This window comes from Uloborus diversus, chromosome 4, assembly GCF_026930045.1.
Source record: "Uloborus diversus isolate 005 chromosome 4, Udiv.v.3.1, whole genome shotgun sequence".
Classification (NCBI taxonomy): domain Eukaryota; kingdom Metazoa; phylum Arthropoda; class Arachnida; order Araneae; family Uloboridae; genus Uloborus; species Uloborus diversus.
The window spans coordinates 192,477,196-192,501,524 of NC_072734.1; the positions used below are offsets into that span (position 1 = coordinate 192,477,196).

Below are 24,329 nucleotides of genomic sequence, written 5' to 3' on the forward strand. Positions count from 1 at the left end.
TAATATTTTAGAATGTCCGATTTTGAAAATTAGGCGTGGTCTTTATGATGTCACAAGTGATTTACTTTGGCGCATCTCCACTGGCGCGCTGAATGCTTACGCTTATTGTCTACTGCGTTTCCAGCTTATGATAATTCAGCAGCGAATGAAATATTGCGCTCTACGCTTGCTATCAACCATATCGTTGCCAGTACATATGAGCAAAGAAGCGGATTAAATATTGCGCTGTACGCTAAAGGCATCAGTGAATGGCATTTCATCACTTGTGATGTCATGTGCAGAAGAGCAAAAAATGAAATTGCACTGTTTAAAATATTAAACTTTGTCAAATTATTTAAAAAATGGTCAAATCCTATGTCCTTAAGCATGCTCTTTCAGAAAAAAAAAAGCTTATTAAAATTTCGGAAACAACCCCATTCTGATATTTCTCAAAACCAGACGACTTGTATCACGCCTCACGTGCGAAGAATTAATTTCCATGTCTGGTAATAAAATATTACCGTCTGCTTTTATTCTCATGTAAAAAAAAGTTTCTCTTTATTTCTTTTTTTTTTACTCGGAGATGGACATTTTTTTGACTTGTTATTATTTCTGTGTATCTAGATAACGAGTAGTTTGGTAAACGAGTAGCCGAAATAATTATTAATGATGATTCTTCAAATCATATCTAAATCAAAGAAATCTTTGTACCAAAGGCATTTAGCTAAGTTCATTTAGAATATGTGTTTCATTTTCATTTTGTCAGCTTAAAGATTTTTTTTTATTTGCAATATTTTTAACTGCATGTTTTACCTGACATTACAGATGTGCACATTTCTGATTTTTTTCTTTTGTGTACTATGGTATAACTTTTAAAATATTCCAATATATGTCCAATATGTTCATTAGTAGGATTGTAAAAAAATCTAAAAAGGTAATCTGAAATGTATGTAAAGCTTTTAGAAGTTTGGTGTAATCAACTACAGTTAGAGCATATGAATTCGAGAGGAAACATTAAAAAATAAATAAATCAAAACCAAAATCTGGCTGCAGGTCTTGATTGTAGACTTTAATTTGTTAGAAATAGTAATTGCAATACGGTATACCGGTATAACGAATGCCGGTATTTCGGGAAATCTTTCAATTTCGTGATATCGGTATTTCTTAAGGTAAAATGTCTATTTTCCGCATTATCTAAAAGTAATAAATAGTTTCAATTGAGGAATTTTCAATTAAATAATAAAGTGTCTAATTACATTTTAAATGTGCATTTTGTTTACCATGACCCAGAATTAAAATCAGTCTATTGATGTAAAAATTTGACTTCAAAAGCTTGGTTTTGCTTTTTATTATAACAATGTATATTAAATAACAAACTTTCACCTGTTTCCAAAAAAAAAAATAGCTTACGAATTCCCTTAAAATGGTTAAAAATACGTCGAATTTTATAACAGAAAATTTTCAGGAACCTTTCTTTTAAATACATTGTAAACAGAAGAAGAAAGTAAAAATTTTTGTTTTTCTTTAAATTGAAACCTCAAAGCAAAAAACTTTCTTAGCCCCCTCTAAAATGACGCATTTGGGCGCCCGTGATTCAAGTTGAGATAGAAGATGACCTGAAAGTGGAAATATCATTTGTATCATTTCTAATAGGTTATTTGACGTTTTTTATTTTGTAACTAGAAAATCGCCCGTCAAGGTATGACGGGTGAAAATTGCTTCTACATTTGAACGAAGCCATTGCCTGTTTGGTGATATATTTTGATAGCTGAAACTGTAACCCTAACTCCAGTGGATGAGCTCTGAGCTTCAATAGATAGCGTTCACTGTCAACCAATTTTTCGTTCCTTCATTCCCCTGAAATGACACAGTCTAACCAGTAAAACAGTTAAGTGACCTGATCCAGGTCAGCCTCGTCAAAATAAAGCATTTCCCTGCATGCAGGAGCGGATCCAGAAATTTTTGTAAGGGGGGTCAAGTTTCAATGGCCAGCGTTATACCTTCAACACAAAAAAGTATCAGTTAAGCAAGGATGCCCCCCCCCCCCCCAAGGAGGATGGCACATCTCCTCATACGCTACGGAGCCTTCCCCCTCCAAATGAGATCAATTTTCTTGTCCTTTCAAATTACACCCCTCCCCTCCTTTCTTCCCTACATTCTGTGCAACTTGCGCAATGGATCATATTCCCTCAAATTTTCAGTAAAAGTCATATTTCTTTAGGTAAACAAGTTGGACACGTTGTCGTAAACTTTGAATACATTTTTCTTTTGAAAATGAACAAAAATATCAAAAGAGCAACTGGCCAGTAACCGAACTCAGTCAATCCTTTGAAACATGACATGCAGACAAGAAATGCCTTGCAGATATAACCAAGCAAAAAAAAAGGTTAATATTGATTCCATGTAGGTACTAATTTTTCGGATCTGAAAATTGAAGTTCAGTTATAATCATAATAAAATTCATGATACAGGGGGATCCGCTGACCCTTTGACCCTTCCCTGAATCCGCCCCTGCCTGCATATCAAACATTACCATAACATATTATCAAATGCCGTAGCGCGAATTTCATTGTTTAAACTCACGCGTTACTCGATCATGGGCTGTAATATGTATGAGGATAGATAGGATCCGCGAGATCGCGCCTCTCACTCTGAAGCTTTCTGGCATGTTCTACCTATTGCAAATGAAACAAATGTTTCCACTTCAAGGTCATCCGACATCTCTCCGTGGTCGAACTCGATATACATGAGTTCATGTCAGGTCGTGAAAGAGTTCAGTGAACAAAGATTACAAACTTTGCGAAGGTTATTTCTCTTGTATTCCTCTTATATGTAATAGCCGATGATCGAGGAACCCGCATGTTTCAACAATGAAACTCGCGCCACGGCATGATCATTTGATAATGTGTATTGGTAATGTTTGACATGCAGGAAAAGGCTTTATCCCGTGACAAGGCTTTAACTCGATCCGGTCACTTAACTGTTTCAATGGTAAGACTTTGAGTCATTTCAGGGGAATGAAGAATCGAAAAAATAGTACTAAATGAAAGCTATGTACTGGAAATTAGGGTTAATCCACTGAAGTTAGGGTTGAAATTTCAACCCTCAAAATATCACCAAACAGGCAATGGCTTCGTTTAAATGTAGAAGCAATTTTCACCCGTCATACCTTGACGGGCGACTTTCTAGTGATGAATAAGTATTCATTTTTATGCGTCACGAAGTTTGTTCATTCATTCATTTTTCGTTCAAATTGCAGTTTTCATTTAAAATATTCAGCTTCAAATATGCAAACTAGCTAAAAGCAAAAAACTATTTCGCTCTTACGCAGAAATCCCTTCGCAATGTATATTTTTAGATACGAAAACGAAAAAACATCAACAACGTTCATTGGACCAAATTTGAAATGAAAAATGCACACACAAGTTTCGGAGTTGTAAAGATCATTTTCTTCATCTGCATAGTTCCATCGTCGTACTCGTACGCGAACGCTAGTTGATTCTTCGTTATTAACCTACCGGCTCAAAGATATAATCATTTCAGCTTTCACTCATAATGTCATAATATGAAAGTGCAACATGGCAAAAAATTTTCTAGCGAAGAAAAAAAAAAAAGAGTCGCGATTTATCAAAGGAGTTGTATTTTGAAACAGAAATGTGCTGCCATCTAGTATCAGCTCTTAAAAATAAATTCAGTTAGTTTCAAAACATGCATTCCTAGTATAAATTCGAGAGAAGAGAAATTTTAAAAAATTAAATAAAAAACCCAAAACCTGACTGCAAGCCTTGATTGTAGACTTTAATTTGTCAGAAATAGTGACTGCAATATCGGTATACCGGAAAATAGCGCTTTAATAACACAATCCTATTGATTATTGATTCAACATGATATTCTTACCGATATAGTTTCCGTTTTTTAAAGTATATTTATCGATTATATTCACTGAACTGATAATTTAATTGATATACACACGAAGAAAAACTATTTGTCATGTAAAATGGATAAGTTTAGCGTAATTCTAGGTTGATGAAAAAGTCCCATTAAATTTTTTATGAAAAATTAGATACAATCAATGGAATATTTGTCACTATATTAATTCTTAATCATTGCGATGTTTATTCTTTATATTCTTTTAAATAATATTCAGTTCAAACCAGAGTTTAATTTATAACAAAAGTGAGGGCGCCAATCTTCTAGACAGGTCTAGGTTAACGCATGTTGACACGGGCCCAGGGCACCAACGGTTGATGTTCATCAAATCAGTAAAGTTTTAATTGGACTTATTCTACATAGTGGTACTCGCACGGCTTTGCTCGTAGCAGAAAATTAAAAGGTCTTGTGGTTCGCCTGTATATTGACAAATAATGTATGGTGAACTTCTCGCCAATTGGCTTGCCCATGTTATGGTTCCACATTGGGATTGATAACTTGGTAATTTACTCTTCCATCTGATAATAATTTTGTTCTTAAAACTGGAATTGAAAAAGAACCACATCGAATTTTCGAAAAATCGCTTCGAGGTGCACACCCCCATGCTACAAACTAACTTAGTGCCAAATTTGAGACTCGACCGAACGGTCTAGGCGCTATGCGCGTCACACAGAGCCAGACATCCAGACAGAGAGAATTTTAGCTTTAATATTAGTAAAAATTGCACTATACTGCCGTGCTAAGCACAGATGTGGTATCTGCACATTTTATCAAAATTGAGTTATTGTCACCAGGTGGTCGTTAGTCATTTAATTTATCTAAATCTCAAGTTTTTTGGCGATTTGTGAATGCGAAATATTAAAAAAAAACTTTAAGAAAAAAGTCGTAACTGCAAATTTGCTTCGTTTGCTAAGGCAATTTGAACGTAAGTGACAAATACTAAGCCTTTAAAGTAGTATCTGCGCAGTTACCACTTTTTTCCTTAGTAATTTATAGATACGATCTTTATACCTTAGTAAAGCAGCATATTTAATAATGTAGCATTTTGTTGTAACACAGAATATTCAGATTAGTTTACCGTTGAATAGTTGATAATAAGAACTAATACAACTTTGCATAATTGTTATAGTAAATATTCAGCTTTTTCTATTTAAATGGTTTTTTAAAATGCAAATTCTATAAATGAAATGCATGTAAAATATTCATATCTAATTCTTTCATGCAAAATAAAAATGCATTTCATTCTACGGCCAGTAATATTTTTGTATCGTCTGCTGCCAAAATTATCTCGCTCGGTAAAAATGAATCTAGAAAATAAAACATTATTAAAAAAAACACACACACACACACACACACACACACATTCTTTGAATATAAAAAACAGAAAATTGTTATGGATTACAGTTTTAACTGTCCGGAGTTTTGAAAATGGTATCTTTCAGAAGGTAGATTCTGTTAGATTTGTATTAACAAAATAAAGCGAAACAGCTAAGTCCAAAGAAAGCAGATGTTTTCAATATTATTTAATGATACATTGTGCACGTTTTTCTGAGCTACTTTTGTCGTATCTGTGCAGATACCCCTAAAAATGCTTAGTCATTGTCACTTAAGGTGAAAACAGCTTAGTATATGAAAAGGTTTTGAAAAGAAAATGTGTCGTAACTACATTTATTAATTTTCAATTAAGATTTTTACAAAAATACTCTCTTACGGTTTTTAGATAAGTTATTTACGAAACAACTACCGCAAGTTGAGCATTTAATTAAGTCATAAATCAAAGAAACGAGTTGCAAAACTTTAATCATCAATTTCTCATTTTGAGCTCTACTGCAGATACCACATCTGTGCTTAGCACGGCAGTATACCGCAAATATAAATGTATTAAACCTGGGGGGAAAAAATCTCCTTAAAATTTTAATTCTTTCACAAATCCCCAAACCGCTCCAAGTTTAGTATTTACGCTATTAAAAGTTATATCATAGATAATTTTGATATTTATGGCTACAGTTTGACCACGGATTGTATGGAATTGGCAACCATCCAGTTACGGCGACTCCATCTGAATGAGGGGAAAAATAAAAATTTTATGCGCGTATTCCGCTCGTTTTATTGAGACCTCTGCTTAATTTAGAGGCTAACATACATCTGCAAAATCTGACACCCCTGAAAACTAATAGATGCTCCCATTTCCGCGTGTAAACCGGATGTTTGCCTTTCCATACAATCCGTGGTGAGACAGTAACTACTGTGACGGGCGAAGTCTGGCGACGTCTCTTATTAACGCCTGATTATCGTATACTAGATCATTTCTACTTTTTACATAGTATAGAACTTTTTTTAAAAAAGGGACTGTCAAATTTAGCAGGGCTCTGTTAATACGCAAGTATCAAAATATTTTATTGCTTCACTATCTTTACTAATAATAAAGCTGCAAGTCTCTCTGTTCGGATCTCTTCCTGGATCTCTCTTTGTCCAGATGTCACGATTTCTGTGACACTCTGTGACATCTCTGCACAGCGCCTAGACCGTTATGTCGATTTTCATGAAATTTGGGACAGAATTAGTTAATAGCATGGGGGTGTGCACCTTGAAGCGATTTTTCGAAAATTCGATTTTGTTTTTTTTCTATTCCAATTTGAAGAACATTTTTCCGAGCAAAATTATCATAAGATGGACGAGTAAATTACCAAGCTATCATAACGTGGAACCGTAACATGGGCAAGCCAATTTATCCATTAATATACAGACGAAACAAAAGACCTTTTAACTTTCTACAATGGGCAAAGCCGTGCGGGTACCACTAGTATAGAATAAGCGGAAGGAAGAGGGGGGGGGGGGGCACCAAATAAACTTCATGTCAAGTGTCTTCAAAAACCAACGTCAGGCTCTGCTTCCAGAATTTTTTTCATGTGTAAATAGTCTGAATTCCAAGCGTCTGTTTAAAAATTCACATAGAATTGAAAAGTTCAGATGCTGAACTCCCACAAACTCTCATGTAAATTAAGCCCTCGTTCAAAACCTAAAAGTGTGGATAATTTTACTAATTACTTTAATATTTTAAACAATTTTTGTTCTATGTTTCAGCTTTATTACGTTATGGAAAAGAAAGATTTCTCACTGAATGTCATTTATTATTTTGCTTTAATGTTTGAATCTTATATTTTACTTATACTTAATCAACTAAAAACCTAAAGACATAACCTTGTATAATTGAATCACTTTTTGTTAAAAGGTAGTCGTAGTTTAAGTTTAAGTCGTATAACCACTTGTGCTTTCTGTATATTTAAATAGGTAGAGGTACTTTTTCTTTTGTATAATTCCATGCAGATGTTAACTCCTTTTCTTCTAAGACCCGCAATAAGCCCCCCCCCCCCCCCCCCACTACTGATATGATATCACTTTTTAGCATTCTGTATAACTCTCAATGCTTCTCCTAGCAACCCCCACTGCTTAAAATTGCTAAAATTGACTAGATATAAATAAAGAAATACGCCATTTGGCGGAGTCAACCACGTGTTTGGCGCAAACAGTAACAAATCAGCGACAAGCAAACAGTGAATATTAAGTTACTTTTTTTTTATTGCGCAGATGATATTTTCCAAAGTGGTAAACTTTCTGGCAACCCTTTTGTTTACTTTCGGTTTATCTTTTTACTGAACAAAGTAGAGTGGAAGTTGTCCACCCCGCTCCTATTATGCATAATACATGAGGAATTTTTAAAAAATTGAAAAAATTGAGAGAAATAGAATACAATTGATCTAACTGCTAACTGCAGAACTACACTTCCAGAAATGTAGAGAAATACAAAAGGTCCTATAGTTTATTTATTTTTTTTTTAACGCATATTGACTAAAGATCAGAAAATTCTAAGAAAACTGAGATAAGGTGGTGCCTAACCTTGTGAGTGCTTATTTATTTACTAGAAAGTCGCCCGTCATGGTATGACGGGTACAAATTGTTTCTACATTTGTACGAAGCCATTGCCTGTTTGGTGATATTTTGATAGTTAAAATTTTAACCCTAACGCCAGTGGATTAACCCTAAACTCCAGTAGATAGCGTAAATTCGCATCTCCGGAACTCGAATGCGTTACCTTGCGGTGATAAACAATACTAAAGAAAAAGGTAAAACATTACATTCCACGTGTTTTCCTTGGGGTAAATTACAAGCTTCAGATAGTTTATAGTGTAATGGATTTTCAGAACAATAGAAATGAAAGCTTCCTACAAACACTATGATAAATTACTGTCATTCACTAATCTTCAAAGCAAGTTATAAGTTACATCATTTGTTTACCTTTTTCATACGCCATTTGACAGTGGCTGCAGCGCCCCTTATAATTTATTGGAGTTGCGAATTGTTTTGGTTCCTTCGTTTTCCTAAAATGACAGTCTTACCAGTAAAACTGTTAAGTCGCCGGATCGAGTTCAGCCTTGTCACGATAAAGCTTTTCCCTGCATGTCAAACATTACCAAAACATATTATCAAATTATCATGCCGTGGCGTGAGTTTCATTGTTGAAACAAGTATGTTACTTTATCATCGGCTGTTATTTATATGAGGTTTCGGGGTGTTTTCTTTTCCCCCTTGCCTCAAAATGTCTTATGTAGAAATGGCCATCTGATAGTTTTTTGCTCCAGGCATTGCGTAGGTTCAGTCCTGTTGAAGAGTTTGAGAGTTTTAATTTGTAGTTTAACTCATCAGTGGTTACTAAATTGCAGCAAATAGTTTAAACTTTTTACTTTGGGACTGTTCGGTATGCACTGTCACGCCCAACAGCAGCGCCACCTACGGCAAGTAAGAGTAAGCTAGCAGAATCAATTGGATGTTCAACGAATGAGGAAGTAATCCTCAGCTGTGCCCTGCACATATATGTAACGGCCCCTTAGCCTTTGAAAAGAACCATTATCAATTCAATGCCCCTTTGGCATCAATAAAAGAGTTAAAATTTTTATAATACAGTCCACTCATTTCTGAGCTCTCAACAGAGACTACCCCTTTGATTTTCTCTTACGATTCAAACTATAAAAAGAAAGAAAGAGAAGCTCTCAATAGCCTACACCTAATGTAAAAGAACATTTATTTCGAACCCGTATATGATATAAAAGAGGGTAATCCAAAACCGTGCAAAAGGGCAGTTCTTTACGCATTCAAAATCCTCTTTCTAGAATGTTTTTCAAAAAAAGCGCGATTTATCTTAGTTGGAAAGTCTCCAGATAAAATGTTTTTCAAAAAAAAAAAAAAATGCTCGACTTTTTTTAGTCAAAAAGTCGTCAGGTTCTGGGAATAAATTTCACTCCCCCCCCCCCCCTCTTTAATTTTCGAGGGGAAAAAAACAATGAATTTCATGAGAGAAGCCACACCTATTTTGGGTAACTTCACCTCAAAAACTGGCAACGCTTCCGATATGTCGTCCCCATGGCAACGAAATGAAACTCGTAGCTGTCCTTGTTCGACACTGAACACGTCCAGAAAAGATCACGATTTACATATCCTAATCCAAAACGACATGTATTCTCTGAAACGTGATAGGAGGAAAAAGAAAGAACAGATTCTGATAGCAAAACTTGAACCAGAAACCAACTGTAAGTGGCAGTTTCCTTCCCCTCTTTCTCCAATCTCACCCCCCCCCCCTTTTTAAATAGCTCTTTCATGTACTTTAACCGTCTAACGCATCAACTTTGTCCTCTTTTTTGATTTTTTGGCACACCTTCGATATTATTAACCTCCGACACAGAAAGGAAGGGGGTTATAAGTTTGACGTGTCTATTATCTGTGTATCTGTGTGTCTGTATATCTGTCTGTGGCACTCTAGCGCCTAAACGGATGGGCCGATTTAAAAAAAAAAAAAATGTTCGAAAGGAGAGTTGATCGAGAGTGTTCTTAGCTAGGTTGCATCTTCGGATGACATTCATTTACCAAGATATTAATTTCAAACCTCTAAAAGGTTTTTCGTGATTTTTGAAGTGAAAACATATTTAAAAAATTTAATACCAAAATAAAGAGAAATTTCCCCCGCATCTGATAGAATGTGTTAGAAACTTGCATGTTATATAGGATTCGACCTACAACGTTTTTTAAAGCAGATTTTAATGATGACTAAACCTTTATTCACGTGATTGATCTCCGAATTCATTTCAATTGTGATTTTGATGATTCTTGTTTCAATGGATAGGGGATGGTTCAGCTTAGGTCCCATTACTTTGTTTGATCATATTTGTTCTTTAGAAAAAATAGTTATGGGCAAAAAAAAGAGTAAATTCCATGCAACTTTCCTATTAAATGATTTAGCATAAAAACCATTGTTACATAAGTTTGGTGCCATACAACAGTAATAGTTATTGTCGTGATAATTTTGAATGAAGGCTTCTCTGAAGCAAGCATCAAGTTTCTTCAGTGTCATTGCTCTATAGTGAGGGTTAAATGATTGGCCGACAAGGAAATGAGCGCATTGATTTAAAAAATTTTATCTGTTGCCAGTTTCTATTTAATAGCAAATAAAATACTTGACATTGATTTTTAATAATATAAGGCTTTCAAAAGGATTTTCAATTTTCCCTCTTGATTCTACAGTTGCGACTCAGTCGGGGGTATTTAATTTTTTTTTTTTTATTACTTTGTTTGACTTTCGTCCAATTTATCTACACATCCTCGAAAGGAAATAGTCAGGCCCGGCTCCTGGGGGGTAGACGACCCTTGCCACCGCTCAGGCGCCAGATTTTAGGGGTGACAAATTTCACGATGGTAAAATGTAAGCAGGCAAAAAAAAAAGAAAACAAAAATGAAACACTCAAATTTGTTCCTCAGATTTTTTTTTCTTTGCAGCTCAAATTGCAGCAATACAGGAGAATTTTAAATCGCCGTTGAACTTATAATGTTGTACATGTTTTATAATAATTAGGTGCACTTTGGAACGAACATAATACTTTCAACCCTAATGTAAAAGGGATTCATTTTTCAATTTTCATTGGAAGACAAATCTCTTATCTAAAAAACACTGTTACAATTCTGGAAGTAGTTTCCGTGCAGAATAAAACTATATCACGAGTTACGATGTTTCGTTATTTATGCACAAAATTTTATGTTTCAAATCGGTATTATTAATGTCTATAAGGGAGATCTCGAATCCCCTTCTCTTCCTCCCCACTCATTGGCAACCTTGAAGTTAGGTATGTGGAACAAACTTAACGAGTTTCTACATTTTTCCAAATGTTTTTTTTTTTTTTTTTTTTTTTTTTTACTACTGCGCTTCAAAGTCCTGGGGAGAATTGTGAATAACCCTGTAACTTACGCTCTAGGTTTTTTGCCTACTGATGCAGAAAAAACTGTTTTACAGAGACTCGTTGAAGAAAAATCGACGATTTCAACATTGGTTCTGTGAGGGGAATCTCGTTAAACGTCGGCAATGCCTCCATTATTAAAATACTTTATTAATTGCAAAAAAAAAATTATAATAATAATTTAAAAAATGCAACAATGGCGGGAAAAAAAATATGCTTTTTGAAGAAAAATTACGTCACTTCTCTGTTTTCCCTCGAAATGAGAACTTGGAATAAAAACGAACATTTCATTTAACTTAAAAGCAAGTTGCTTCTTACAGCATCAAACAGAATAAAATCCATATTAAAAAAATAAATAAATAAACACATAGCTACAACAACAGTTGAAAACATAGTTACGTGTCCAGACAGCATCTGATTGATCCATTAAAATCATTAATACAAATTACATAGCTTCTCACGCTTGACCAATCAGATGTTAGCTATGGTTAAGACACTGAATATTTAACACTCTAAATTCTAAATTAACAAATAGGTTTTTTTTTCTATTGCTGTGTTTCATTTTCAGAGATAATTGAATAAAAATTATTTACATGAAAGAATTCTAAACTTTTTTGCTTCAACACCTCAAAAAATTGCAGAGTTTCAGTGAAAATTTAGGTTCTTATGAACAGGAGTGTCCTGAAAATAAAATAGAGACCTATTTTGTTACAGAAGGAAAACCTGGCCTGAACACAAACAACTAAAGCTACAACCTACCGCTCCACAGCAATTACCTTTTGCAATTACCTTTTCATTTTGGGCTCTTTAGTCTGGAACAGCCATAAATGAACTGCAGTCAAATAACCTTATAAAACCGCTAAGCTTATCTTCATATTGGTAGCTAAAAGTAAGGCCCGTGTAATTTGTAACTTTATTCCGTAGCTTTTATCTTCACTTTTTCAAGATGGAATCGTACCAAGTATGCAGACCTCTGGCTGGGTGGCTAAGCAATTTTTAGCTATCAGTGCGAAAATATACTCAGCCTTTATACGAAATTAATTACCTACAGCTCTTTTATGGCTATTCCAGACCAAGGAGCTCAAAATAAGGGCAGAACTGCAGTCACTGGATGCTGTTACTGAGCTGTTCGCGGGGGCACTCCGATGGAAGGTTACTTGACCTTGAAAACACATCCTTTTAGCCAATTTTTGCTAACGATATGGTAAATCTGGAGACAATATTGCAACATTGAGTTCTTCCGACTTCAAAAAGGAGGCGGGTATCAGTTCATACCATATGTATGTTTTTTTTTTTTTTTTTTTTTGTCCACTCACAGTGTCTTACCTAGTGAACCATTTTGATCATTAAATAACGAATAAATACCTTTGTGCTGAAAATTCAAAAAATCAGTAATCCAACGTCAGAAAGCACAAATATTGCACAATATTGCAGACACGTGTTTCGGTGTTACAAGGAACACCTTTTTCAATGCAAAGAAATGTGAGCTTCTGGATGAAAAGTCATCCGAGAAAAGCAACACGGTGGAACAGGAGATAGTGTAAATATCAAAAACTAGAAATTAAACAAAACAAAAAAGATAAAATGACACCTGGAGGCAAAATTTATTATATAATTCCATCAGGAAAAAAACCGTTAAGTAATAAATTTTCCAAGAAAACCCATAAACAATGCAAAAAGTCCAAAAATGAAACCACTCTGAATAAATTAGCAATAAATTTACCAGCGGGAAAAACTATGTATGAAAGCAATGTATCAAATGGAGAAATGCATTTAAGAACAAAGTGAAGGATAAACATATTGGAATTAGTTAATCACAAAACGAAATAAGAAAGCAAAAAATGAAAAAAATAAAAGTAAGAAATGTACGATGTTTACATAAAAAATAATATAAGAACTAAACCAATTTTAACAAAGGAGTCCACACAGAAGAAAAATAGGGAATTGCAGTAAGATCATTGACTAAATTAGAACGGTTCCTCAGGATGTGGAAAGATTCCCAAAAATCAAGATCCAACGAATTGGGGCATTTTTGGATAATTTGATAAGAGTTAAAATCAAAAGAATGATTTGATTCCCAACAGTGTTGGGCAATACTGGATTTATTCAGCTGTTGTTTCCTCACATAGTTTTGATGTTCTTTTAACCGAAATTTCAAAGAACGGCGGGTCTGTCAGATGTATCCGAGTCCGCAATTGCAAACAATTTTATAGATCCCACAACAATTAAGAGGATGAATAGGATCTTTAAGAGAAGAGAAAGAAAGTTTATTAATAGGAGAAAATTTTCATGCAATTTCAATATTAAATGATTTAATATAAAACCCATTGTTACATAAGTTTAGTGCCATACAACAGTAATAGTTATTGTCGTGATAATTTTGAATGAAGGCTTCTCTGAAGCAAACATCAAGTTTCTTCAGTGTCATTGCTCTATAGTGGGGTAAACCCATAGGCGGATTTAGAGCTAAGTTCCTAGGGGGGCAGCATTTTTTTTTTTTTTTTTAGCGTTATCAGTTGTATTGATTACAACTGGCTGGATTTAGACTTAGCGTGCCTCTAAGCTATTTCAGGGTTTGGGTCTCTTTAGTAGTCTGGTCAACTTCTCCATTGGTGGCAAAAAAGGCCATTTTTTAAAGCGCCCCCCCCCCCCCCATGCATTATACATGAGGTCTAAGGTGGAAAATGGAGTCCCTTCTAAGTAGGGGATAGAATATCTCCAATTTTAGGGGGTCCGGGGGTTTCTCCCCCGGAGGAATTTTTGTAAAATAGATATAAAATACTGCATTTTGGAGTCTTAGAAGGGCTAATTGGAACTACTAAAATCTCGGAGACAAATAGCAAAACACTCTTTTGCAAATTACGACAATACACAGTAAAAATTGTTTTCGGGTTGACAAATCAATTACAACAGTTCTCAGAGAGAAAAAGCGAGAAAGAATAGAAGATTATGCATTGTTATTTGCTTACTTTGGCTGTCGGTTCAATTCAATCAGCTTTTGATCACGCCTCCAACCCACCGACAAATACAACAGTGAATTACATACAAAATGATCAATAGTAAAAAAATGCTTTAAAAGAAATGGTGTCTAGATTTAGAAAATAGGCCCATTTGGACAGTTCATAATTGATAACACTTGATAAGAAATAAAGTTGAAGCACATTTTGCTTAGGAATTTCAAAGACTCATCTAATCCGTTTCAAGGACTTGAGAACAGTTAAAATTATTTAAGGCACTTAAATTGGCCTATCCAGTCTCTGAAATTTAGTACTTGATTGTACTGTTTTACAGTATTGTTTTAACTTTGTAAGAAACAACTATTTTAAGCTTGGGGCTACGGTGGCCAAGCGGTATTGCTCAGCAACTGCTTGCATGCAGAGAGGCACAGGTTTGATTCCCCCCTACTGCCCTGGGTGTTCTTCTGATTTCCTTGTATTGCAATAAATCTGAATTGTGCTATCTGTCAAATGTGTCTGAGCAAAAGTCGGACTTCCCACCTAAAATGGGGTTCAGTCAAACGGAAGCCGCTCATATTAGTCTCAAAAGTGGATTAACGCCTCTGTTATTCATTACCTTGGGTGCTCCAAGGGCCATCAGGAACAGCAACAACATTTTAAGTTTAAAAGAAAAAAAAAACTATTGATTTCTCATTACAACAACTTTTTATTTTCAATTACAAGTAGTGCAAAAAACAAAAAAAAGAGGTAGTGTTTTTTCTCCTTCTGGAATGAACAGATTAACAATATGCTGAAGAAGTAAGATAAACGCAAGTAATACAAAATAATTTCCAAAATTACTGCATTCGGGGTTAATAAACAGCAATATATGAAACATGTGAGTCACAAAAATTCATCTCAAGTAATATGCTGCAGAAACGTGAGAACCATGATTTTTATATTTTTGATGCAGGATGTGGCAAGGAGCTAAACTTGACACATTTCGGCATTTCTCCCCCCCCCCCCCATTATTTGCTATAAATTTTTTAATTTATGGTTTGTATCCACACTTTTCCAAATTTTCAAGGTTTTCAAGCACTTTAAAATGGAATTTATTTTTTCAAGTACTTTTCTTCTTTTCTTTAAAGAACAAATCATGAAATTTTCCGGAGTTGGGGGCCTTCAACAAAGCGGGTGCCCTCAACTATAGCTTGTTTAGTTTATAGGTAAATCCAGTTTTTTTTTTTTTTTTTAATCTTTGTTTTAGTTTCCAATTTGTTGAAACAGTCGTTGTTTATTTTAAGTATAGCGGCTGATTACTTATATTTTCTCTCATATATCTCTCGAATGGTTTTCAATTCAAAGTAGTCGTTTTCAACACATTTCAACAACCCGGTAACAGCTTCACTCTTTGTAATACAGTGTACGGTTTCCCCCCCCCCCCCCTCAGAAAAGGACAGTCGCTATTCTCTTCATTTTCACTTCTGAACTTTTCAAAAAAAGAAAAAAAATCATGATTTTTTTCTTTTCACATTTTTGAAGGTGTGTTGTTACCATGTATGAAGTTCTCCCAAGACTGGGGGGGGCATTGCCCCCCCTCGCCCCCCCCCATAAATCCGCCCATGGGTAAACCTAAGGCCCCTATATATAGCGGCTCTAGGTAAACCTAACATGGAAGCAAGGTAATGCAGTGATTAGGATCTGTGTAGCCTTCACAATGCTACCAGGTTAGATTTGCCTCAGCTATAGTGGTATTTTTCGTTATCATCTAGGACCAACAACAAATGATCTGGGCTGAGTAAGGAGATACAGGATTGTACCACAAGCGACTTGTATGTTGTGAAATGTAAATTAGTTTGGGAAAACGTAACATTTAAGTGATCATAATTAAATCAACACACAAATGAATTCCAGAGAGGAACAAAGATAAATTTTTAGTGCTAATCGCTTAAATTTTAAGGCGTGTTTATACAGTGGCTCCCAAAAGTGTTCGTACACCTTGAAATTTTGTAGTAAAACCAAAATAACGCAAAACTGAATTCGAGTATGAAGTCCAATTTTTTTTCACACCATTCCTATGCCATTCTGAATGAAACCTAGTAGTTTTTTTTTTTTTCAAAATATTGCCAGATTTTATTTTTGAAATTTGTCAAAAAACGATGAGACAGAGAAAAAATACGCCACAAAAGTCATCGTACACTGAAATATTTTCGAATAAATTTATGATTGAAATTATCATGTGTGGTTTTTTTTATTATTTTTGCATTGTAATGACACTGTATAGTCATTTGCCTTTAATTTTTTGTTTATTTATTCTCTGATATTCTGTTTATTATTTTAAAATGGCAGGTATGCGTAGAAAACAACAAACACGATTCGAAATTTGATTTTTTCCCCTCACAGTAACCATAAATTGGTTTGAAATGTCTCTAAATTAGTTAATTTATACCATTCCATAGTGAAGTGTTTGATAAAATGCTTTAAAGACAAGAATCGGATCGAAACAAGGTAAGAAAAGGTCAACTGGCAAAGTTAACAAAGCATGATCGGAGGTTTACAGCTAAAAAAATTGTGAAAAATACACATTTGAGCGCAGAAAAAGTTTCTGCAGAATTGAATGAAATATTTTACGTTTAATTTTCATCTAAAGTTGTTCGCCAAGTTCCCTGATTAGCTGGATTAAAGGGGACCTCTTTCCGCAGAAATTTTCTTGTTCGTGCGAAAAACAGTAAGCTTACGTTTTCCGTCGTAAAATTAATGAAAAATTAGCTGAAAATGTTTTGGAACAACGTCTTATTTATAGATTAAAATAAATTCAATATTTTGGGTTAAATTTTTGTATAATTGTCGATAGAAGAAAAAATGGGGAATTAAATCTTAAGAACTTCGTTAGATCAGTTAATCAGGACGGTGAAGGTGTTCTTGTGTGAGGGTGCATACATCATCAGGACTTGGAAATTTGGAATTTTTTGATGAAATAATGAATCATGCTGTTCATTTAAATATTTCAAAAAACAATTTTAAACTATTAGCCCAAAATTTGGCAATCGGAAACAACTTTGTTTTTTACCAAGATAACGATAAGAAATACACGGTTGCGTTTGGTGCCTCAAAAATTGTCCTTAAACTTCAAAATATCTCCTCAATAGCCAGATTTAAACTTAACGGAACATAAATGGAGATATCTGGTGGCTAGATAACGAAAATACACCATTGAAACGAAAAGCGAACTAGAAACAGTAAGACTCGAAGTGCGGCTGAACACTTATTCAGAAATTGCATTAAAAAAGAAAGAAAAAACAATATAATCTATTCCCAGACGTTTAAAAGCTGTTCTTGATACTGCATGATATTCTACTAAATAATAATTTTGTAAAAGGTTAGATTATTTACTAATTTTTTGACATTTTTTCAAAGTGTACGAAGACTTTTGTGAGATAAAATTTCCGGCACTTTTTGGTTTTGTATTTTTAAAAAAATAAGTTTTAATGTTTTATTAAAAATTTTTGTGTAGTTTTGTTAAAAAATAGATCATAGATCTTATAATTAAATACCTATTCCGAAATATTAATTCTAACCAATACATAGGGGCCTATTTCATTGAAAGTCGTAGGTGTACGAAGACTTTTGGGAGCCACTGTATTTTTTTTTTAGTATGGAGCATTTTTATGAAAAACATAAGGTGAAGTTTCGCGATGATAACTTCTTACTGTTTCTGAAATACATTTACAGTAAAAAGAATGAAATAAAAACATTTTGAAAAAAAAAAAAAAAAAGCTTCAAAATTGCTCTAAAAAGTGAAAAAGAATTTTATTCTTTAAACACCATCGATAATACTTTTAAACATAATTTTTGAACTTGGCGAAAAACCGATAGATAAAATCATTCACAGCCATAACTCAACTACAACTATAAATTCAACCGGACCCAGTTTATGCATTACCACATACATTATGCATTGATAAAAGCATATTTGAGTAACGGTGTAAATAATGTTTCGTTCCTAGCTTTGGATGATTTTCTGAAGAAATATAAACGAAGCATGGTTACACTGGATTTTACTTTTTGTTTTTGCGCCCAAATTCAAAAGTTATGCTTAAAAGTATTATCGATGGTGTGTAAAGAATAAAATTATTTTTCACTTTTTTGGTCAATTTTAAAGTCGGTTCGATTTTTTTTTATTTTCAAAATTTCTTTTTTCCTATCACAAATTTTATGCTTTTCTTTTATAATAGTGGTTCCCGCATGGCTTTGCCCGAAGTAGAGCATTAAAAGGTCTTCTGGTTCGCCTGTACATTTATAAATAAGGTATGGTGAATTTCTCGCCAATTGGCTTGCCCATGTTACGGTTCCACGCTATGATAACTTGGCAATTTACTCGTCCATCTTATGATAATTTTGCTCGGGAAAATGCTCTTAAAATTGGAATAGAAAATGAACAAAATCGAATTTTCGAAAAATCGCTTCTAGGTGCACACCCCCTTGCTACGAAATAACTTTGTGATAAATTTCACGAAAATCGGCAGAACGGTCAAGGCGCTATGCGCGTTACAGAGATCCAAACATCCTGACAGACAGAGATCCAGACTTACCGCTTTACTATTGTAAAGATAAAGATTCGCACTGCTTTGGGTGGGTTGGTTGAGTGGATAAGTTTTTAAATGGATGACTAAAAACAAATATTAAAAACGGCAATTGTAAAGTTAGTTGCTCATTAAATTCAAAAAAAAAAAAAAAAGAAATCAAAGCTGAACTGAAATATCCATATAGAATTATGGACCGTCTACACTTCGCAATCTCAATTCAAGTTATTATTTTAGAAGCATTTCTTTTACCATACCTCTTTTTACATAAACTACAAACTTGTTCGGAACTAAATAACGCTCATAGAAACGCTGCTTTCGCATGACACCCATCCAAACTTCTTCTTGAGCAATTACATTGCTTATTGTTCCCATCTGACTGTTTTGAATTCCTATGATTTTATTTCCCCCCCCCCCCACCCCCGCTTCCCTCTGCAGCACCACCGCCCCCTCCCGATGTTACTCCTATAGCGAGCAAAGTCTCCAGGTTGCGTCCATATCCTAAACACACACGCATACACACACCTGCACACACACACACCTGCACACACACACACCTGCACACACACACACATGCACACACACGCCTATACACACACACCTGCGCACATACGCACACATCTACACACACACTCATGCCTGCACACAGACACAAGCACATACCCACACACACATACCCCCCCCCCCACACACAGACACAAACACACACGCCTATATACACACCTACACACACACATACTCATGCCAGTACACAGACACAAATACACACTCCTACACACACATACACCTACACACACAAGCCTGCACACAGATACAAACACACACACTTACACACACTCATGCCTGCACACAGACACAAACACGCACGCACCCCCCCCCCACACACACACACAAACACGCCTATATACACACACCTACACACACACTCATGCCTGCACATAGATACAAACAGATACAAACACTTACACAAACACATACACACACACGCCTACATGCACGCACACAAACACACTCGTGATTGCGAAAAACATAATTTGAATTAAAAATGTGAAAATTCAAATTAATTTTCTTTTTTCCAGTTTCCGAAAAAGATTTGACGTTCTTAATTCGATTTTTTAAATCTTACGTCGGTGACGCACACTTCATGGATGAGTTTCTCTTCACGAAACTACTGTTCGAGACTTTTGGGTACATGGAGCATTTTTTCATGCTTAGAGGTAACTCTTTTACAATCTAAAAGCTCTTTATTTTGCTCGTAACTCTTTTTGTCAGAATGGGGTTGTTTCCTTCAGTCAAAAGTAATACTTTTCGTCATCGAAATTGATAGAATAAGCAAAAAAAAAAAAAAAATTAACATAGACCCAGAATATACTTCTTTTTCTCAACAGTTTTTTTTTTTTTAATTAATTTTTTTAAATGTCCAATTTTTCAAACAAGGCGTGGTCTTGATGACGTCACAAATGATGCTCTTTGGCGCATCTTTCTACCATGTTTCCACGTTACGATAATCAAGAAGCGAATTGAAATTGCGCTCTGCGCTTGCTATCAACCCTATCGTTGCCAATACACGTGAGTAAAGATGCGAATTAAATATTTTGCACTGTGAATGGCAACACTGAATGGCATTTCATCATTTGTGACGTCATCGGCAGAAGCGTAAACAAGGAAAGCGAACCGATTTAAGTTTTTTTTTTTAAATATTAAACTTAAACAAATTGTTTAAAAAATGGTCAGATCCTATATTTTTAAGCATGCTCTTTCAGAAAAAATACTTTTAAAATTTTGGAAACGACTCCATTTTTGCTTACATTTACTTTTTTACTTCCCTAGACATACGTTATTTCTTATGATAATACGTTTTGCTTAAAACACTGCTTAAGTTCAATTAGAGTTTGTGACAAATAAAATTGAATGATTTTACTTTTTTTGTTGCTTGTATCATTGATCTAGACTCTAGAGCGGTGTTTCTTTATTTCATTGTTAAGGGGAACGCTTTTTAAAGTCTACTTTTTTTCGTAGAACCCCAGGTTTTCCTTCAATAGAGTAGTATGAACGGTACATTCTGAAAATGGTTTACTTGCAATAAACACGAAAATTATTTCGGATAATAGTTATTGCCTTCAAAACAAAGCTTCTGAAAATATTTTAAAACTAGTTTCAAGGAAATTTTTTACGTTTAAATTTTAATTATGTACTTAATTTTTACTATTCGTAGAAGAACTTAATATCAGGATTTACGAACGAAAGTTGAATTCTCATGTCACGTATAGTAAGTCTGTTGCGGTATTTAGTTTGTTTATTGATATTTTCTCTGCTGTTCATTCGAAAAATGTTGATTAAAAGTTTTGCTCAAACTACTGATTAATTTGAGTTAGGGGCCATTCATTAATTACGTAAGGGTCCCGAGGGGGACGGGGAGGGGGTTTAAAAATCTCTACATACCCTTACTTGAGGGGGGGGGGGGCAAATTCATTCTTACGTAATATTTTCCTAGTCGATATTTTACATTAGAAATCGCACGGTCAAGTGGTTTTGCTGGGATCATATTTAATTTGCGTTTGGAAGATAAAAAATGTAGTAGGATGAGCTGTTTTTTATTTGTTTCAAAAAGAATGAATGGTGTAAAATGTAATAAAGGAATTGCACTATGTATGGCGTATTTTATTTTTTAAGATCGCATCATATGCAAAAACAATGTCGAAAAAACTTTCAGTCAAGATTCCAACTTTTTAGTAAATATTTCTTTACACAAAAAGATTAAATTTTTATAGTGAATTTAATAATGATTTAAGTGATGTAAGATTCGTTATTTTACTATTTTTAAAACATGGAATCTTACGTACGAATAGGGGGGGAGGGGGGTTGAAAAATCTTACGTGCCCTTACATGGGAGGAGGGGGGTCGAAAACTGCCAAAATCATCCTTACGTAATTAATGAATGGCCCCTTAGAAGAAAGAATACAAGTATCGAAGAACCCTCAAGATATCTCTATGGAACCCTGAAGTTCCACAGAACACAATGAAAGAAACGTTGATCCAGAACAGTGCTTCTCAACCTGTGGTCCTCGAGCAATATTCATATGATCCTCGAGCACCTACTGAACATTAATCCGGCCACCGAGACCCTTGTTTAGTCGCAAGGCCCCCTACCCCCATAAAGCACAAAATTTATACAATTCCGATTTCGAGCCAGGAGCGCCATAGGCCCGGACCCCTAGTTTTCAACTAGGCTGACAATCGGGACCATATACAAGGGGGGTCTTAAGGTTCATGCCCCCTCCCCCCCCCCCCCCGAAAAGTTCGGTATGACATTTAAATGTTCGTTTATGTTTAAAAGTTTCCAAAAAATATTGTTCCAAAACTCAAATTTCTTTCATATGTATATTAATTGCATAAAACGCTTTCGTAAAAGACGACCCCACGACTTGAACATTAGCACAACTTTCTTCATTAGTTCGTAAGCTCCGCATGAAAGTTTTTAAACCTTCCTCGAAATTCTTTTCTGGTTACGGCCCTGGCTGACATGACCTATCGTCCGTCCTGAACCTTGAATCTTTAAGCGAAAATTAATGCTCATGCCTTTTCGAATTCATCTCATTTCCCCTTGTATAATAGTTGCGAAAATTCTATTTCTATCGTATGTGGTCCGTGTAGGAATCAGAAGAATACCAAGTGATCCTCGGTAATGAAAAGGTTGAGAACTACTGATCTAGAGAATAAAGATTTCCAAATAATTAACTTTCTCATGATAATACAGTAAGACCCCGATTTTACGTTTATCAAGGGACTGGGTTGAAAAACGTAAAATACGGAAAAACGTAAAATATGGGAACCACATAGCAGTAAAACTGACGATGGAACCCGATGAAAAAACGTTAAATGCGGAAAACACGTAGATTCGGGGGATGTAAAATCGGAGTACGCGTGACATGAGAGTTAATTTCTGCTTAAGGAAAACTGGAAAGAGTCCTAATTTTGGCACAAACAATAGCAGTATATTGCATGTGAAACAAATCGGCTTTCTCCACCACTATTTTAACAAATAAAGTTGTTTTATTTCTCGAAATTTTTGAGTTACTGTAGCTATTTTCCGTTGCCATGAAATAAGGGTGGCAGAGTCAACTTTCCTAAAAGATAGACATTAAGCCAATTGCAAAAAAAAAAAAAAAAAAAAACGATTCTATAAAACTTTTTTATGAAATCCTTTATCCATCTTTGTTTGAACTTTCCTTCATTTTTAATAACTAGTGGCACCCTCACGGCTCTACCCGTAGTAGAAAATTGAAAGGTCTTTTGGTTCGCCTGTATATTTACTAATAATGTATGATTAATTTATCGCTAATTAGCTCGCCCATGTTACGGTTCCATGTTATGATAACTTGGTAATTTACTCGTCCATCTTATGATAATTTTGCTCCGGAAAATGTTCTTAAAATTGGAATGGAAAAAGAACAGCATCTAGTTTTCGAAAATTTCACAGAGATCCGGACAGAGAGATCCAGACAGAGAGACTTTCAGCTTTATTATTAGTAAAGATAAAGATACACACAAAATAATCAGAAGTATAATTTTTTTCAAGTATCACTTTTTTTATGCTCCAGCAGTGGGCATACTAAATTTAACGTTGTACCAGTAATGCCCCCCCCCCTTCCCCTAAACTGGGTCACTTGAATATATACGCTTCTTACAAAGGATGTTTACTATTCTTTACTAATAATAAAGCTGAAAGTCTCTCTGTCGGGATCGCTCTATGTCTGGATATCTGTCAGAATCTCTGTGACGCGCATAGCGCCTAGACCGTTCGACTGATTTTTATGAAATTTCCCATCAAAATTAGTTTGTAACATGGGGTGTGCACCTCAAAGCGATTTTTAGAAAATTCGATTTTGTTCTTTTTCTATTCCAATTTTAAGAACATTTTCTCGAGAAAAATTATCATAAGATGGACGAGTAAATTGCCAAGTTATCATAACGTGGAACCGTAACATGGGCAAGCCAATTGGCGGGAAATTCACCATGCATTATTTGTAAATATACAGTCGAACCAAAATACCTTTTAATTTTCTACTACGGGCAAAGCCCGTGTGCGTACCACTTGTTTTGAATCAAGAACAAAGAGAAGTAATTAAGTAAAAAAGGTCTTTCCATGTCAAATCAACAAGGCATTTAAACTGACTATTACAGATTTTCATGTAACTTTGAACCTCTTGATATCTTAAATTTATTCATGATTTTTTTTAAAAAATCCATCATTATCAACTTTTGAAATTCGTCAAAAAGCACTTTTTGTCTCTAGCTGGCATTGTTTTCAAATTTAATTACTCAAGTTCTATGGCAGCTACAGTGTTGTATATAATCGCTCATATTAAAGACAATTGCATTCACTTATTTCGATAAACAGCCTTATAATACATATTTGTTTGAAATCAAACAGATTGAAAAAAATATGACGTCGCTGGCAAAGTTAACCGATAATGCTTCTGAATGTTTTTTGTTTTTCAGTGCTCGCAGTTGCGGACAGGAATAAGGACGGCCAGATCGACATTGAGGAATTCGTTCGACTGATGTCCATAATCCTGCGAGGAACGAGGGAAGAAAAAATAGAATGTAAGACTCGCTGA

The 24,329-nt window shown here is 34.8% G+C and overlaps 1 protein-coding gene across 1 annotated transcript; it reads left to right on the top strand.

The window, feature by feature from the left end:
* Positions 1 to 9,415: 9,415 nt before the first annotated feature.
* On the top strand, positions 9,416 to 24,329 carry LOC129221077 (calaxin-like). The gene is made up of 3 exons (XM_054855516.1): positions 9,416 to 9,494; positions 19,788 to 19,925; positions 24,211 to 24,329. The coding sequence occupies exons 1-3, from the start codon at positions 9,419 to 9,421 to the stop codon at positions 24,327 to 24,329; spliced, it is 333 nt and encodes a 110-aa protein (XP_054711491.1). The 5' UTR covers positions 9,416 to 9,418.

Bases quoted from the DNA above. Each gene is read 5' to 3' on its own strand.
- LOC129221077 (XM_054855516.1), top strand. From the start codon at position 9,419: ATGTATTCTCTGAAACGTGATAGGAGGAAAAAGAAAGAACAGATTCTG. The intron at 9,495-19,787 runs GTAAGTGGCAGT...TCTTTTTTCCAG, and splicing joins ACTTGAACCAGAAACCAACT to TTTCCGAAAAAGATTTGACG. The intron at 19,926-24,210 runs GTAACTCTTTTA...TTTGTTTTTCAG, and splicing joins GCATTTTTTCATGCTTAGAG to TGCTCGCAGTTGCGGACAGG.